General features: G+C 47.2%; 1 protein-coding gene across 2 annotated transcripts; it reads left to right on the top strand.

The window, feature by feature from the left end:
- Nucleotides 1-79: 79 nt before the first annotated feature.
- CDKL1 (cyclin dependent kinase like 1) lies at nucleotides 80-18,435 on the top strand. Of its 2 annotated transcripts, none has more exons than XM_075031021.1 (9): nucleotides 80-247; nucleotides 6,435-6,556; nucleotides 8,953-9,025; nucleotides 11,300-11,390; nucleotides 12,218-12,292; nucleotides 14,946-15,028; nucleotides 15,562-15,618; nucleotides 16,266-16,421; nucleotides 17,366-18,435. In XM_075031021.1, exons 1-9 carry the CDS (start codon nucleotides 80-82, stop codon nucleotides 17,471-17,473), a joined length of 933 nt encoding a protein of 310 aa, XP_074887122.1. In that variant the 3' UTR covers nucleotides 17,474-18,435. The 2 variants fall into 2 exon arrangements, with proteins under 2 accessions (XP_074887122.1, XP_074887121.1); XM_075031020.1 differs by having other exon boundaries at nucleotides 12,092-12,292.
- Nucleotides 18,436-18,750: the final 315 nt, after the last annotated feature.

Genomic DNA, 18,750 nt, shown 5'->3' with positions numbered 1-18,750 from the left:
CGGGACCGGGGACGGTGCTGCCGTTCTCTGAGGCGAGGGAGCTGCGCCGGGGCGGCCCGCACCCCCCCCCCCCAGCGCCATGGAGCGGTACGAGAAGCTGAGCAAGGTCGGGGAGGGCTCCTACGGCGTCGTCTTCAAGTGCCGCAACAAGGACACCGGTCAGATCGTGGCCATTAAGAAGTTCTTGGAGTCCGAGGAGGACCCGGTGATCAGGAAGATCGCCCTGCGGGAGATTCGTATGCTGAAGGTGGGCGGTGGGCGGGCGCCCCCGGGGAGGAGGGTGGGCTTTGGCGGGCAACGGCACCGCTGCCGGCTCGGAGGCTGTGGTGCCTGCGGGCTGTGCCCCGCCATTGCGAGCCCTGAGGGGATCTGGGGAGCCCTGAGGGAGCTGCCGGGGGAGGGGGGGTGAGGGAAGAAGCGAGGGGATGGGGCGTCGTGAGGAGACGGGGCGTGAGGGCAGCCATGAGGGGATGGGGTGTCGTGAGGAGACGGGGCATGAGGGCAGCCATGAGGGGATGGGGCGTCGTGAGGAGACGCGGCGTGAGGGCAGCAGCCATGAGGGGATGGGGCGTCGTGAGGAGATGGGGCGTGAGGGCAGCCATGAGGGGATGGGGAGTCGTGAGGAGACAGGGCGTGAGGGCAGCAGCCATGAGGGGATGGGGCGTCGTGAGGAGACGGGGCGTGAGGGCAGCAGCCATGAGGGGATGGGGCGTCATGAGGGGGGAAAGCGAGGAGATGGGGCGTGAGGGAGCGGTAGGTAAGGTGGCCAAGTCAGTTTCTCTGGGAGAAAGACAGTGCCAGTGAAAGTCCGACCCGTTTGGCTGGGGACGGACGTGCCTCGGGACAGAGGTGACCCTCTGCAGCCCAGGCTGTCACGCATCAAAGAGGGTTGGTGCAGGTGGGAATTGAGACCCTGCAAAGGGCAGGCTGCCGATTTCTTCTGCCGTGGGTGGTGGAGGAGCATCAACAAAGTCATCACTGTGCCCTTCAGACAGGGATTGATCCAGTCTCTGTCCCCACGTGGAGTCAGCGATGTCCTGGCCGGTACAGGCACTGCTCTGCCCTTGGCGTGTGGTTGGCACCACCTGTAACAGGCTGGCCAGTAGCAGACCCCTCTGCGTCCAGGAGATCCCCCCCCAGAGACAAGGACTGTTGGAGCTGGTGTAAAGCTTGCGAGCAAAAAGTGATCCTAGATAGCACGAGGTGAGGGATGGCCGTGGGTTGCAGCTTTCCTGGCTCCCTGCTTGATAAATCTACCCCAGCTCCTCCTTAAAATGCCCTTTCTGAGCCCCTGGTTGTGGGGGATCCACAGCATCGGAGCCTGAGGTGCAGGTGGGATCCAGCCATGTATTGAATGCCAGGGGCTGTGTAGGCTTGGAGGTATTCACACGTGGAAGCGACTGCAGAACCGGCACCTGTGAACCATGGCAGCACCTTGTCTTTGCTGATCCTTTCTTGATTTCTGTGTGAGAGCTCATCCTCACATAGAAATGAGTCACTCATTCAGCCTCTGTGTTTATTTTCCTGATGAAATAAAAGCACGGGAACATTTGCAGTGAGTCATAGGCCAGGTCCATCAAGTATGCAGAAATGAGGAGAAACCTAGGAGAAAGAGGGAGAGGATGGGGTAAGGTTTCCTTTCAAACACACAGCTTCTGAGCATTTTCTATAGCCAGAGGTTGTGCCCATTGCTTCATGCTTAGCAGATGTTCATAGACTGTTGGGAGTTTGTCCTATCTCTTTTTGAACCAGTGTATTCATTTGGTCTCCATGGTTTCCTGAGGCAGTGAGTGCCACGACTTTAGGAATGTGTTGGTGAAAAAATATTTCCTTTTAGTTGTTATAAACTTGCTGCTGGGTGATGGCATACAGTACCCTCAGTTGTGTGTTCTGAGAAGTGGGGAGAGTTGTTCCCTTTTCACGTTCTCCAGGGTACTTGTGACCTCATACACCTCCATCATCTCCCCATCTTAAGCTTTCTCTTTTCCTTACAGAAGAGCCATAGCTTTAAAACATTGAACTGATTAAAGAACCATATTAACAGCATGTTGTTTTATTATAAATTGTAAAATAATGACTTCCAGTGGATTCCTTTTTACGAGAAACATGCCATTCAGATTAGACACAATGCATTCTTGTAGACAGGCAATGACTTAGGATTTTGGAGTTAACAAAACCCTACAGAAATGCACAGAGAAAGATGTTCCATTTTATTTAAAACTTCTTTCCCAAAATTCATAGTTCCTTGGTCTCTGATTTCTGCATGACGTTCCCAGACTTCACTGCTTGTTGGTATTTGCATAGCAGCAGTTGATACTCATTGCAGTCAATGTTCCCTTCCATCGAGTTAGCTTAATTTGCTTGCTGGGAACCAAGTAACTTTCAGATTTGCAATTAAGTGCAAGATTTCAGCAGCTTAGAGTATTTCTGATTTTTCTTTTCCCAAAATCTCTTTGTGCTATCGGCTTGTCTTTTATTGAGCATTTATATATAAATAAGTGGTGTAAATGTTATTGTCAAAGGAATATGAAGGCCTGATTCTCTTCCCACTGCAAAAAGAGGCAAAATAAGCCTGGATATCATCCTAGAAGAGCCATCACCTAGGAAAAAAGCGTGTTTATTTTTCAGTTAGATTTTGGGGAGAAGCAACCTAAGTTTTTCTCCTATGTGAAGCAAACAGGTGACATGTAGGTATATCGTTTTTAGTAAACAGTGCTGGAGATGCATTAAGATTTAAATATTATTAAAGATCCGAAGAGGAAGACAATCATTGCAGAAGTCACTTGTAATGCAGATGGTAAATGCATCATCCTTAAGGGTCCAAAGCCGACACCACTGTAGCTAGCCACAGCAGGATCCGTGTCAGGGCACTGTTGATTTTAACAAGTGCAGACCTGCTTGACTAACTTTTCAACTTTTTCTCTGTAAATAGTAACAGTTTGTTTGTTTGTTTGTTGAGGTATTTCCTGGCTTAGGCAACAACTAAGTGTTTGTCAAAGATGTAGTGAGATTATGTTTCATCAGTAAAAGATGTAGGGCCTGATAAATTATTATTCTGCACAGCAAATACCTTGTAGACAAAGGGCTTTTTATGGCCAGGAGCCATGGGAGGTGGGGTGGGAGAGCAGGGCGGTATGCAGAGTCTTGAAACACCCTGCGTGATCCCAATTCCATAGGAAAGGCTGGAAATACATGAAAACAGAGCGAGCCTGTGTGTAAACCCGTCAGTGCTTGCTGTTTCCAGAAGAGTGTTGTCTCCCCAACCTTCACATGGAGGCTGACAGTTTTTAGCTCTGACATTGCAAAGAAGATGAAAGAAAAAGACAATGCAAAGCTGTGTTCATATACGAAACAGAAAATAATCCCTATTGTCTTCACACAGGAGCATTTATAACTCTGGGGATGAGCCCATGCAGGACATGTGGCCTGTATGCAGAAGGTGACACACAGCCTTGTCACCCAAGCACGGGGCAGGGAGGGGAAACCCATCCCGGTGCTGCCAGCAACCAGCCACCGGCAGCATTGGTAGCCTTAGAAACTGCACTCTGAAACGCCGTGCCGCCAGCCGGGGATGTTTTTAGAGTCACTGGCAGATTTATGGTGGCTTTGTGTGCATGTCTGCCTGCACAAGAGACATTGGCCCAGTGAACCCAACTGCCTGGAGAGCCCCAACCGTGGAGGCTGGCTGTGGGCAAGGCATGGGGAGACACCATGGCAAGACTGCTCTCGGGGGACCCTCTCCACGCTTCTCACAGACAGGCAGGTTAACCCACTCTTGTGTGTACGAGGGCTTGTTCACACAGCTGTGTCCCCTCGCAGTGTCCCCAGCTCAGCTAGAGCTCATGCTTCCAAACCCAAGCTCACTGTCTCCAGAAACCCCAGCTCCACGCACGCGTGAGGATGACCAGGACAGACTGTCCCCCGGGCACGGCCTGTTCTGTGAAGGTCACTCCTGAAGGCTGACTCGTACAACCAACCTGTAACTGCTAGAGGTTTTCTAGAAATCTCAATCTATTCTTGTTGATTTAACTTTTTTCTTGCTTTACAATCAGTTGGCAATTATTTCACCCTCACCTGTCTCTAAAAGTAGAATCTAAGCATTGCAGAGGTTGTCTCGTTTGCCCCTTTCCAGCTGGCAGGCTTGGCCGTGCCCAGCAGTTTGTCCATGCTGGCAGGCAGATCTGCTGAGAGCAACAGAGGAATCAGGTGCCTGTTACCCAGCAGAGTTGCTGGAGGCACAGCTTGCTCTCAGATATCTCTGCTATCGCTGATCTCTGGGAACATAATATGCCAACACACACCGAGAGCATGGAAAAGGAGGGATCCGCTTTACACAGTCTATCAGGAGCTGCTTGGCTGGTGAGGGAAGGGGCCGTATCAGAGCCACGGCAGCTGTCTGACTTTCATGGTGGAGTCTGAACTGGTAGACTGGGCTTTGTCTAATGTACACGTGGCAGAGAGGTACTTTGCTGGATGTGGATATGCTTAACAGGATAGGTGGCAAGTTATGTGCACAATTCCTGGGAGAATCGCTATCATTGCTGGGGTTTTCAGCAGTCTTGCAGGCCATTCTCTGTGTCTGATCATCTTTTGCAAAGTGGATAAGGAAATGACAAGAATGGAGATACTGCTAGATAAATACTAAACTCGAGAGGTGTTACAAGCCTCCTGCCTTGTGGTTTAACGCTTTCTCTAGCAGCCCTGCCATGGGAACTGAGGGTGTGCAGAGAAAGTCCATCCGTTATGCAAGGTCAGGAGATGTGGCCAGGGCAGAGAAGGTTATGCTGACAGCCTCTACTGACACTTGTGCTAGACGGCGAAGGCACTTGACATACAAATACTCACCATGGAGGACTGAGGAAGTGGTCAGAAGATCTTGGTTGTAACCTAGGTTTGATCCAGATGGGTGCGAAGGTCTTTGATGCTGGCAGATGGTTTACACAGTGTGGGCAGGATTGAAGGAACAAGACACATATGTGGTAAGAGATGCTGTTTAGAAAGGTCAGCTCCTTGCTGCCAGTTTGCAGGACTGGAATAGGCACCTTCTGCACACTAACAGGGACCCTGTGTGTTAACATATGGGCTCAGTATAGTTTGGGTTCTGTATAATGCCCCCCAGAGGCGGTGAGCTCCCTGGAAGGTCTCTCTTTACAAGGAGCTTTTACAGTGACGTGCTTGAATAAAATTATATTTTGCAAAGGGTCCCACGGTGTGCCCATTGGAGCACAGAAATAGCCCCTGCCATGCCTCTCCTACTCGTGACAGACTGGCAATGAGATATGGTGGAGGTCTTGTACTGACCTGCTTTTCTACTCACGCTCACTGGTTAACCCCAGGATTCAAATCGTGGATTTCAGTGATGCTTCACCTTGGGGTTAACTGGGTGCTTCCCCAAACAGCTGCATTCCTTAGTTGAGGCCCCTTACAGTTTTCTCTAGTCTTGACTCTCTGCTTCCTTCTGCTTTGCAGGCTTTTCCAGATGGCTTAGAGGCACATTAGAAGATGGGGCTAGTGTAACTCCTAGGCAATGCCCTTTCCGGCCTCCTTGCTTAGAAATGTGTTTGTTTTAGAGCCTTGGTCAGGCAAAGCCCTCATGGATACAGGTCCCTGCAAGCAGAGGGGACAGTGCCATGAGTCATCTGAAAAGAAATAACATTCCAGAGTTGGGTCTGGCTTTTCTTTGTTTCCTTTTCTGAACACTGTGTTGTGCCCCTGAGTTCAAGCCCTCTCCCAGCCCTCCCCCAAAATGTGGGCAAAAGAATAGGAAATGAGAAGCTCCGGTAATATCCACCCTCACCTCTCACAAGGTGCGTTTGAATAACCCTGCTGTGCTCAGGCTTTCTGTGTGGTAAGAAGCTGTCTGAGCTCCCCAGGAGAGGAAGCCCTGGTATGAGCACATCAAGTGGATTGAGAGGAAGAGGAAGAAGCAGCAATAAAAATTCTCCTAATTAACCCATTCAGATTCTGACAATAAGCTGGTGAAGCTGAGACCACGTGCTTTACTTAGGCTTATCAGAGGAGCTCTTGGTTTCTCCTAAATGTGTGTTTGCCTGCTACAGGCTCTTACCATGTGTGATTTCCCAAGCAATTCTCCAGGGAGAGCTGCTTTTCATTGTGGTGCAGTCAAAGGCTGGATATGTACAATGAAAGGCTCTGCCGGAATAGCTGTGGGCACCGTGATGAATTCTTTATCTATGAGCATCTTTTCTAAGAGGCACTCGCTGAAGCCAAGCTGACTTGTTGCCCACGGTCAGTTCCTAAAATAACGACACCACAGGCTGAGCTGTGGCTGAGCTCCTTCTTCACGTTGTGCTGTGCTTGTATAAAAGGTTTCAGCTTAAAGAATTGAGACCCTTGTGGGCAAAAGCACTGTCTCATGCACCTTTACCCCACTTCTCCGTGCAGTTACTAACCAGTCCATCTGTGTGTTACAGCAACTGAAACACCCCAACCTGGTGAACCTGCTGGAAGTGTTCAGGAGGAAGCGGAGGCTGCATCTGGTCTTCGAATACTGCGACCACACAGTTCTCCATGAGCTGGACAAGCACCCCCGGGGGTGAGTGGCCTGTCTCTCACTGGGAGCTTTGAGCAAAGGAGTCAGGGACTGTCTATGTCGTTGCTGCTCTGCACAGTTTTCAGAAGAATTTCATTAATTACAGGAGAGTTTTCTCAGCCCGGTGCCCAGGACTTGCTCTGTTACTGTGGTTTAGCAATGGCATCCAAAAGGATTGCATATGAGCCTGCGTGCGCTCCTGCACAGTGCTGCTCACCAAGGAGACTGGAGCACTGAGCCTGAGCGTTGGGGTGATCTTTGACTGGCTTGGCAGCAGCAAACCTGAGTGGCTTGGGAGCATCTTGCGTCTCGCTGCGAAGAGGTTAGGGCTGCTGGGGGAGGCGGGCAGGTGGGATGGGGACACGCAGCCCTCCTTCTGCTGCTCCCCAGGCGTGTTACACATCACTATGGGAGGCTGTGCAGTCCCAGGCTGCAGGCACTGGGGCAATGTCATTGAGCTCCCAAAACATATACAGTCTGTAGTGATGTCACTAATGACCCATATGACAGACCAGTGACTTCTAGCGCTCTGGCCTGCTGCTGTGCTAAGGAGTATGTGTTGGCTGGCCGGAGTTACCAGGAGCTGTGCCTGCAGCTCTCTGCGCAGCCTCAGGTCAGGTACCCTCTTCTTTAAACAGGCACTTGTACAAAGTGTGAGCTACACAGGCAGAAGGAACATTCTCCAGGACAGGGTTTGTTCTTTTGACACATTATAAATGACACTCCCCCTAAATACATTGTCCCTAATTATTCACAGTGACTTGGTGCTGTGGAAATGCTGAGCAGAAGTTCATAAATCATTTTACAGGCCTGGAGCTAAATGAATTGCCTGCAGGAGACTAATTGGGGGTTGAGTAAACAAGAGTCTGTTATTCTCTTTCTCCCTGATGTGGAGCTCTAGGAGGAGAATGGAGCATGCTAATAGCAGATCACTTCGTGAGCTGGTGAGCAGCTTTCACCCCAGTTTGAACTTGTTCACCTGGAATCTGAAGAGAGGATGGATAACCTTCTTTGAAGAAAATACTTCACATTTGCTTTCTGTTCATCAGAACAACTCCAGTGTGAATGAACGTGTAACGCCTGGTTGCATGCTTTGCTTTTGATCTTTGCTATGCAGATGGTCAAGTCTTTTGTGGTCAGGATTAAGACGTAAGACGGGGGGGCACACGCCTCTTTGCACTGTGTTTCCAGGTCATTTGACCAACTTCATCCCCTTGTCGGGCTGTCAGTGCAGTACTCTTATCCCTCTAGGATATTTCTGCAAGAAAACTCTAGCATTGCAACAGCAGTGTCAGCACAAGACCTTCAGCGCTGACAGCTGAAGGTGCCTTAAAGAAAAAGCCAGGCTTGCTGCATATTGTTTTGGTTTAGTTTTGGGGTTGTTTTTTTTTTTTTCTTTATGATGTATCAGAAGCTTTTCAGCATGAAACACATGAAATAAAATTGGATTTGAGCTTGAAAGTGCCAAGACTGTCACCTCTGCCTTTCCTGGGGTTATTGAAGACCATTACAGCCAAGGAAGTTTAAGTACAGTAACTGAAATTGAGGAGAGGAGGCTGGATTTTTAACAGAGGTTTTCTTTCTCTGAAGTGTTTGCCAGCCATTGGAGGGAAGGAGAGGAGATGCAAACCAAAGTAGAGCTTTATACTCTTGTAGGAACATCCTTCCCTGTCCCATTTTGGTTACCTGTCCACTCTGGAAAATCAATGACTGGACAGCATTGCAAGTCAGAGCATGCATCTATACCATGGATACTCCACCACCTCCAACTCTCTGAGCAGTTGCAGAGGCTGAAATGCCTGCTGGCATTTCAGGAGGATTGCCAGGAAGCGTGGACGCTAAGCACAGCCACAAGACAGGATTTGACACGGACTTGCATGCACTGATGTGTGGTCATTACTTGGCAGGCTTCATGCTGGCTGTGACTGAGTGGTACCAGACACTCTGCCATGCTCTTAGCTGCCATAAATCCTGGGGTCTTATTGCATTGACTGGATTTGGAAGTGGTGTTGATGTTCCCTTTGATGCTCCTGCGATGCTTGGAGGGTAACCTGACAGGAGAGCATTGCTTTCTGCAGAGGGGTGCAGGCAGAGCTCAGCCTCAGCTCTGAAACACGGGAAGAAGTTACAAACAGCCTCCACCATCAGCAGCCCAGCGTGACTGATTCCCTGCAGTGGAAGATCAACAAACTGAGGGTTATTATGTGTTTCTTGTAACTTATTTATAGCAAGAAAATGCAGCTAGTGGTTTTTTTCCAAGTTTTCTGACTTGGTCCCTGACCAGGTTTTGCTCAGAGATCCCTGTACAATGTTAGCACTCAAAGGCCTCCTCTTCCTTTTTCCTGTAATAATGAAGTTATTTTTAATGGCCAAAATAAAAATGTGCTTTTTTAAAACAGGGTGCCGGAGCATCTAGTGAAGAGCATAACCTGGCAGACCCTCCAAGCTGTGAACTTCTGCCATAAACACAACGTAAGTCTCCTAAACAGCAGTAACGATTGCCTGTAACATGGCATTGGAGGAGAAGGAGATTCTGTTGCCATTTTCCTGATTACAGAGCTTTCATGGGATGAAGTCAGATGAAATTTCCTGTTTTCAACAGGAAACATATCTGAAATATTAGTGTATACCCACAACAGCTGCATTTACTATCACACAGGTCCCTTGGGTTTGCTGTCAAGGAATGATTTGCACTCATGACCTTAGACAAGCTTCCAGGCTCAACAGGAATGTATCTTTGTATGTTCCCTGTGCTGTGCATTAGAAGTGACGTTTAGAAGACTGGCTTAATATTTAATCAGCTGAGACCTGAGCAAACTGCTACTGATTTCACAGGAAGTCCTTCTGTTATTAGACATAGGCATTGAATCATAACACCAGTTAAAAGGTTTCAAAAATTAGATAGAGTAAACCACTTTTACAACCCTTCCTCTGCTTTCTGGACGGAGATGTGAGTTGTGTGCATAACAAATATTTTGTCGAAAGCGGTGGGGACACTTTAAGAAGCAGGGAAGGAAAGGAGCCTTTTGGAGAAGTTCTTTAGGCAAACTTAGCTGTAATTGGTTTTGTTTATCTGCCAATATTTGAGATTTAAGACTCGGGCAGGAGATCGCTCTGGAATGGGTGTTTTGTCTTTGCTGGGAGAATTATGTCCAGTTGAGCCACAGGAACTTGGCCATAGGTCTGTCCTGCTTCCAGGATTTGTTGTTTTTCTTCTTTTTTTCTGTTCCCCCACTCAGTCTGAAAGATTTAATGGAATTTTAAAGCCAAGGGAACAATGAGATGCTGCAGTCTGACCTGCTGTAGATCACAGGTAAAGAGGTTTTATGCAGCTGCCCTTTTTGGAACTCCATGACACTGGCTTAACAAGCAGCATTTCAGTCCTCAGGAGGAGATACAATAATTTACCACCAGCTTAGCTAGGAAAAGTCTGAGGTGTTTGTGCTGAGGTGATGGTAAGGGAGGGACAACATGAGCTAGATCCTGGTGATTTCAGTAGAGCATACCTTTCACACATAGGCAGAAGAAATTAAGGTCTCTGCTAGTTTGATCAGCAGAAACTCTTTCCCAAGCCCAAATTCAATTGTTGTGAACCTTCAGCAGGCAAGGTGACTTCTCAAGAATCACAAAATTGCTGATGTTGGAAGGGACCTCTGGAGATCATCTTGTCCAGCCCTCCTACCTAAGCTGGGTCAGCCAGAGCAGGCTGCTCAGAAAATTTCCCAGCCAGGGTTTGAATATCTCCAAGGATGGAGGCTCCACAGACTCTCTCAACAACCTGTCTGGGTGTTTGGTGAAAAAATAATTGCTTGCATTTAAATGGAGTTTCCTGCGTGTTCAATTTATGCCCATTGCCTGTTGTACTTTCACTGGACACCACTGAGGGGAGCCTGGCTCAGTCTTCTTTACTTCTTCCCATCAGGTATTTATGCACATTGATAAGATCCCCCCTGAGACTTCTCTTCTCCAGGTTGAATGATGGTTCCAGCTCTCTCATCCTCTTCTTGGATGTCAGATACCCCAATCCCTTAGTCATTTTAGTGGCCCTTCACTGGAGTCACTCCAGTATGCCCACATCTTCCTTCTACTGAGGATCCCAAAGCTGGACACAGAGCTGTGGAAGTCTCTCACCTGTGCTGAGTAGGGGGAATACCAGGTGTGCTCTGACATCTACAAGGATAGATAAAGTCCCACATCTAAACCATAGCCTTCATCTCATCTGTGAGCTTTGCCAGGAAAATCATTTGCTTGTCTACCAGATTATCAGTCAATACACTTCATGGACTTCATCCAAGAAGTGATCCCAGAGGACCTACGCACATCTCATTAGGATCTCCCCACATATTCATAAAACCGAGTCCCTTATTAGAAGTGTGTTACACACAGCTGTTATCAAGTGAGTTGCATTTGCAGAGAGCCAGGTTAACAACAATCCTTGCTATGCAAACCTCGCTCCTCCTGCTAACAGATTCCCAGCTGGTTCTGGGGAGCTGACGCAGTACAGAGCTATGCAGCTGAAGCTGGGACTGCACAGTGTCTCGTCCCAAAGGTGAGGTATAGGCAGGGTAGCTGTCGTGCCCAGCAGGACGTGGCTTTACCTGCTGTTAAGAAATCCTTTCATCTTCTCTCTCAGCAGGAATGATTGCCTGGCACAATGTGCAAGAGGTATGTGGCTGAATTAAGAGGGTCTTTATCTGAGGGCCGGGTTAAATACTTGCTTCTAACCTTGTTTTTTTCTGTTTCCAGTGCATCCACCGCGATGTAAAGCCAGAAAACATCCTGATAACAAAACACTCTGTCATCAAACTTTGTGACTTTGGATTCGCTCGCATACTGAGTGAGTGCCGACTTGCTACTTATATGGATTGTTAACACAAGAAGTGTAGGATCAGGCTTTCAAACAGCAGTAAAGACTCAGTTGTCGTCTGATGCATGTGTAAATCATCCTATAGGCTGGCATGTTTTCACAGAGAAGCTCTGCTAAAGGCTGCGTAGAGATCCCCAAACCAGCTTAAAGGGAGCTAGCCCAGACACCCCGATGCCAAGTGCCTCTGTAAACAAAACTGTGTCTGAGCTCCCTGCTGCCTTGGGCATCTTGGAGCTGCCCAGCCGTTGCTTATGCAATGCTGGAGACACAGCTGGAGTTCCCTGGCAGGAGGAGCCCCTCTGGCAGAAGGCGCCGTCTCTGCAAACAATGGGTTCACATTTTCCGTTGTAAAGAAACCCCCTAATCTGGTTTTTTTTTTAGTTCTTGTTCAGACAAATCATGTGGGCTTTGAGAACTGACCACTGGCTGGTGCAAGGCCCTGCTGTGGAGCTCTGCATATTTTCATTTGGAGAAAAATATGGTCCTGATTTTTGCCAAACCTTAAGTGTTTCCAAAGTTGGGTTCTGCTAGTGGCCAGTGACTCATCCTGTTCCTGTAGCTATTGCCTGCCCAGGAGGTGCCCCAACATGTGTAACAACTGATGGTGGCTCATCTGCATTGTTCTGATCCCACATTCCTGTTTGTTTCTCTCCTTCCTGACCCCAACCTAGCTGGTCCGAGTGATTATTACACAGACTATGTGGCTACCAGGTGGTACCGCTCTCCGGAGTTACTTGTGGGAGACACCCAGTACGGCCCTCCCGTGGATGTGTGGGCTATAGGCTGTGTCTTTGCAGAGCTGCTATCTGGGGTCCCCCTGTGGCCTGGCAAGTCTGATGTCGACCAGCTGTACCTCATCCGGAGAACCCTGGGTAAGTGTCCCCTCGGCCGTGGTCAGAACCCCAGTCTTCCTGATGCCTTTGGCAAGACCAGAGCTTGCCCAGGAGGCCATTCCTCTGTGGTGGGAATCAGGATTCTCCAGGAGGTGAATTTACCCAGTGGATCTGTCCCTTCAGTAGGTGCTGGCTTATCTGAGGTGTTACTGTCCTTAAAAGGGAGCTGGCTTTTCCTGGCATGACTTACACATACACATCTTGTTAGGAGATCATGTAGTTGGAGAAACAGATGCTGCTGCAGGTCCTGGCAGGATCTGGGGAAACAAAGTTGGCATCCATGTGGGTGGTGACTGTTCTTCAGAAAAAGATCCGTGGGGCAGAATTGGTTTCAGCTTGCATGAGCCAGCAGTGTCAGGCTGTGGCTAAAAGGCTTACAACAGACAAGGCTGCATAAGCAGGATCATTGCCTACAAACTGCCTGAAACCATCCTTCCACTCTTTTTAGCAGTGGTCGCCTGGTGCTGGGCAGTTTAAGAAAGATGTGGGTTGTGTTAGGTGACCACGGATGCCCCTCCTGGTCCTTTGGGGTGGCTCGGTGACTACCGAGGTGTGGGGAGCACAGGGCCAGTCCCGCAGGAGACACAGAAACCCCTGCCTCTGCTACTGTCCTTTCCACATCTTCACCTGCCACCACAGAGGTAGAAAAATGAGGTTCCTGTGCCAGAAAGGGCCAGGAGTGTTTTGCATAAAGGTCTGAAAGATCCAGGTATTTTTCAGGGTTTAGTACGAAGCAAAGTGGTCCCTGCCTCTAGAAAACGAATAGTTGGATTTAGTTCATCACAGCTTTGGAGGTCTGGTAAACATTGCCAGTGCCTGTTGATTGATGGCTGTGTGCTTGGGAAAGAGAGTGTGAACATGGAGGTTTGACTATTCCACCCGTTTGTCTTTATTCACCAAAGAATTTTGGGAGCCATTCCAGATTTGGAACAGAGGTTAAATAAAAGAGCCATTATTCATGTAACATTTAAATGAATCCAGTCTCATTGATTCTATTTGATGTTGGTGTGAATGTGATTTCTTGAGTGGAAAGGAACAAATGCCCACTTTTAACTGAAATATGTTGGAATGAACTGAGAATTGTAATTTTTACCGAGCAGTTTATAAAACTATAAAGGTGACTACTGGCTTTAAACAGATAAGCTCCTTAGCTAGAAAAATAGTTCAATGTCAATTGCCTCATCCTCCAGAATACATTTATGCCAGTGTTAGGTGAGTTATAATTTATTTTTAATGATAGGGTTTCAGCCAGAAGAATTTCCCTCTTCATCCAGGTGATGGACTGAGGCAGTGTTTACAGAAAAAAGCTCCTTGGTCAAAACTGTGTAATTATGGTGGTTTGGCTATTGTACTGGCTCTTTTGTTACAGATTTGATTTTAACATTTTGCTTGCTCTGAGCTGCGCTAAGCTTCAAAAACGGGCTGTGAACCTGCATTGGGGAAAAGCTACAGCATGTTCCTGTTAGTGCTGCATTTCAGCAGTTTTCTGTACAACATCCTCAGGAGTGTATAAAAAGAATTTCACCCAATATGAGCTAAATTTTAATGAAGCTGGAACACTTGTGGTTAGCCTGTCCCCTTCCAGCAGTCAGAGAAGACACGACTGTTTATGCAGACAGGCTGTCTCTTGGGAACCCTTTTCCTTTGAAAATGCTGAAACACAGCATCAGCATGGAGAGCAGGCCAGCAGAGCCCTGCTCAACCTCCCTCGCACAGGGCACACCAACAAAGCGTGCCCACGCTGCCATGCGGCCACCTCCAAAACAAACAGTGGCTCCTGCCAGTTACTCATCAGAGCCCAGGGCTGGTCCATCGTGTCTGGTGTGAGCAGGGAAGTCAGCTGCTGAATCTGATGTTGCTTAACACTTTGGGAAGGATCCCTGGCTGAAGCTCGGTGCTGTGGCATGGCTGGAGTTTCAGATCCTGGTAGGTGTTTGCACAGCACCCTCTAGCTATGATGCTGAGACACGTTTCCCCGCTCAGCAACACACAGATCCTGCGCTCGGCCAGCGCACGGTGGAGGTACAGGTGCTGGCACAGAGCAGATGTGGTTGTGCAATTAGTGCCTTGCCCACCTCATTCCCTGGTGCTCTACCGAGGGGTCTTTTTGCTAGTGCAGATCCAAATTTGCGGTTACCCAAATAATGCAGCGATAGGATCTATGCATTTGGCATGGGAAGATACATAGAAATATGTATTTTTCAAGGCGCCCAGCTATAGTGGCCACAGTTCATAAAAGCCACTCTGCAGCACAGCACAGAAACTCAGAGCCTGGACGATGCACAGTGGCTGGGTACTCCTGCTCCAAAATCTGCTCCCACCAGCTGAATTTCTTTGAGCCGTTTACAGCATGAGGCCCTGGGCAGTTGTGACTGCGGGCCGCTGGAGCTGTGCGGCCCTGCCTTTCATTCAGCACAGTCACACGGCTGTGGGATCACTGATGTCCTAGATGGATGTTAGTTTTCACAAAAGAACGTTTGAACGTCGGCTCACTTGATGGTACTCCGTCTCTTTAGATGTTCTCTCGGATGGTGTCAGCCTTGTTAGAGGATATAAGCTTGTTCAATGCAGGCACTGTAAAAACAGCAAATTAATACGACTTTGTTTTTGTTTTTTTTATTCTTGGTCAAAGGGGATCTTATTCCCAGGCACCAGCAAGTGTTCAGCACCAACCAGTTCTTCAGTGGGGTAAGAATTCCAGACCCAGAGACCATGGTAAGAGCTCCCTCCAGACGCACTTCCCTTGAGGCCAGCGCTAACCAGCAATCTCTCTGCAGTACTAAGGAGACATGGTGTTTAAACAGAGAAATGTTCCTGCTTCTTTTTACCCAGAGTACATGTGCTGCCTGCTTTGGAAGTAGAGCTGGAAAAGCCTTGCTTGCTCAGCTTGACCAGTCCTTTGCTGCGCAGCATTTTTCCCCAATCCAAAAGCTTTGCTCTCTACTTTGCTAATGTACACTAGAATATTATTTGGAGGTGGCTGAACCCCTTTCACAACATTTTAACCAATACCCTGTGTAAAAGCAGTCAAACAAATGCTTAATCTCTGCTCCTTCTCCCCGCTTCTGGTGGCACAGCAGCCAACCTACCCATCCTCAGTAATGCCTGGCAGCTCCCTTCCAAGCGCATGAAGTGACAGATGTGTTTTGTGAGGGACAGGTCATGTTGCTATGGAAAGCTGGTTCTCTGTACCCTGATGAATGAAAAGCTTGCTAATATGAGTACACCCACTGTTTTTTTCCCTCCAGGAGCCGTTAGAAATGAAATTCCCTAATACTTCATACTCTGCTTTAGCTCTCATGAAGGTAAGAAAACTACAGCTAGTAGAAGAGCTCTGCACTGAGGCTGAGCAAAAGCAGTCTGTTTTGCTTATCAGCTGGTAAATGGTTTGAGAGTTGGCTACTGAATTATCAGAGGTTCATGGAAAAATAAGAGCTGGAGGGGATTTGGAGAGGACTTTTAATCCACTCCTCCCTGATCCACTCATCTTTACCATGGAGGTGGAAAACATGTTATTCCCTTATTAAGATGCAGTGAATGGAAACTGGGAGGATGAATATATTAAAAAGAAGGTGCAGCTGTGCGTAGTAGCTATGCTAAACACTGGAACAACACAGCTAGTGCCATAGTGGATTCCCCTGTTTAAGAAAGTTGTTCTAGTTCAAATGAAAGTTACAGGCTTAACTGGTTTTTGAGGCTTGATGGTTTGCTACACCATACAATTGTAACTGTCCCTCTAGCTGCAATTTCTATTATTTCCTTGTGGCAATTGTTCAGTATTAGCTGTTCTGCAAGCTCTGAAAAAAACCCATTCCTAGAATCCATTAAAAAAAAAAAAAAAAGATTAACACATGTATCCGTGCGAATACTTGTTGGCTGTGGTGAGTAGATGGAATTGTGCAGACCTGTTGAACGAGTGTTTTGTGTGATCCTTTACTTCATCTTTTCTAAGGGTTGCCTTCGTATGGACCCTGCAGAGAGGCAGACATGTGAGCAGCTGCTGCAGCACCCCTATTTTGACAGCATTAGGGAGGCAGCGGAGCTGGGGAAAGAACATGAAAAAACAGCTCGGAAACCAGCCAGGCTGACTCGGAAGCACGTGCCAGGGGTAACATTTTCATAGTAGTATTTAATGTTCTGTGCCTAAGGAGGGGGCTGGTTCTCTTTGGCTCCCAGGAGGTGGGCTCATGCTGGCAGTTAACGGTGAGAGAGAACTCCTGCGTTGGACCGATCTTAATTTTAGCCCGAGGAGAAAATGAGCCTCCTGGCTAAAGAGTAACTCAGTACAAACTGAATTCTGCATTGCAGCTCCATGGAGTCACTGGGGATAAGCAGCACAGCGATGTGGAAGATTGGGTTTATCCAGGAATGTACATTCCTGACACAGAATAGCAGGATAGCTGAACAAGCTGGACAGGCTTGCATGCTGGTTTAATTTGGAGTTCTCTGGGATCTTTTTGGTGCTTTTGAATCCCAAATTGTGGAGATGGCAAAAATGCCCAGTTCCGTTTGTAACTGCCGATGGGATGTGATCCCTTACTCAGTTCCAGACGTTACACAATGCACTGGGTGTTTCTCCAACAGGAGTTGCCAAGCAAATGTCTCCCTGCCATTTCAGTCTTTCCAGACTCCAGCCCAAGTCTCCAAATCCAGCCTCACGATGAGAGTCATTCAGCAGTTCGTTCTTCCTGTGAGCCACATTCCCCATGACAGCTGTAACACTGAACTGGTAACACGCAGGGCAGTTGGAGGTGTAGGATGGAGAACTGCTACAGCATATAAATTCCTGGATCAAACTGGTTCGCCTCTTCCATTTCTATGACATAGGATGTAACAGTAATATTTTTCTTGCCCTGGATGACTGGAAGAAATACCTTTAATGAGCTGTTGTGGTTGCAGTCCAGTTGTAGAACCCCAGATCCATGACTCTTAGTTTGAAAAGTACAGGGTTACAGTATGAATAGTTTTATAGCTTATATTCCTTTTTAAAAAATGAAATGCATGCTTTGTTCTCATTTCAAACAAATACAGACTATGTAACTTTTCCTTTAGTTACAGTACCTGCCTCAGTTAACCAGTAGTAACGTTCTGCCAGCTTTGGACAGCAAGAAGTACTGCTGCAAAACAAGGAAATCAAACTACCATTTCCCTAACATCTAACCGGATGGCAGATTAAAAGCTATTTATTGTTCAAAGTTCAAGTCATTCAGAATTTATAAAAGGAGGATACATCGTGGGAAAACTAAATTAATACATGTTATGACATATACGAAAGTGGTCTGAAAAGTAACGTATTCTGGGTCAGTAATGGAAGGAAGGTGATGTATGGGGGGAATTCCAAGTTCACCTTAGTCAGTGTTCTGTGTACAAAGGAAAATATATTTGTTTTGCTTTAATTTGTGATTGCATACTGGTTGGTGATTGTATACTGGTTCAGGATTACTGCAACCCCTTGTTTACAGCGTGGATTTAAAAACTCCTGCCTGTCTATCACCTGTATTTCAGACTTGGCAGAAGAACTGCAACCTTGCCAAAATCAGAGTCCCACTGTGTCAAAACAGCAATACTGCTTTAGACTGGGGCTAGGCCACTGATCCCGCCAGGAACTGTAAACGTGTTGCTGATGCGAGTAGAAGACAGATGTATGTGCTTGTGGAGCCAAGCCGGGTGAGAGGCTACCTAACTGCTCCGGTTAGTTATAAACTTGCTGAAATAGCACTGCTTTAAAGATACATCTGTCTTACGGACTGCATTTATAGATTGCAAAGTATTAAAACTACTGGTAATGACTTAGACTTAATGGAAGGTTTAACAGGCACTGATACCAGGAGGAAAACATTTTGATAATAAAACTTGTTGTTTCCTGAGTCTTTTCAGAGTTTCTCCTGCCTGTTTCTTCCTTGCATTATGAGGTTGGTTTTGTTTGCTGTTTCTGTCAATAGTGAAGTCGCTTGCCTGTAGCGTTACAGAAATTGTTTTTATCAAAAGTAATTAACTCATGAAGATAATTTATAACATTGGCCAGACACAGGCAGGAATTCTACCTAAGCATATGTATTAGATGATTCTTGGGCTTTGAGTCATCTCAGGATGTAATATTGTGTTGATTTTGAATAAAAGAAGTGTAGCTTGTTTTTCCAATTTACTGGATGTGGTTTACTGTATAAAGTTTTACTACTGGGCAAGGAACATCCTCTTTCTACTTGAAACCTAGAGCAAAAACATTTTCTTTTCCCAGTACTGTTCTGTGTTCAACAACAGCAAAAGCAATTTCAATGGGACAGATGCCATATCCTCACAGAGTATGCCTGTCTACCTTTTATTTCATATTATAATTTAATATATTTTAATCTTGTGCATTATGTCCATAGGTAGTTTTGGTTACAGTCAGAAAGCTTCAGCATTCCAGTATTTTCTGTGTGGCTATTCAGCCACCT

This window comes from Buteo buteo, chromosome 6 (genome assembly GCF_964188355.1).
Source record: "Buteo buteo chromosome 6, bButBut1.hap1.1, whole genome shotgun sequence".
In the NCBI taxonomy this organism is placed as follows: Eukaryota; Metazoa; Chordata; class Aves; order Accipitriformes; family Accipitridae; genus Buteo; species Buteo buteo.
The sequence above is the reverse complement of the archived record's forward strand: the minus strand, read 5'-3'. Positions and strand labels throughout refer to the sequence as shown.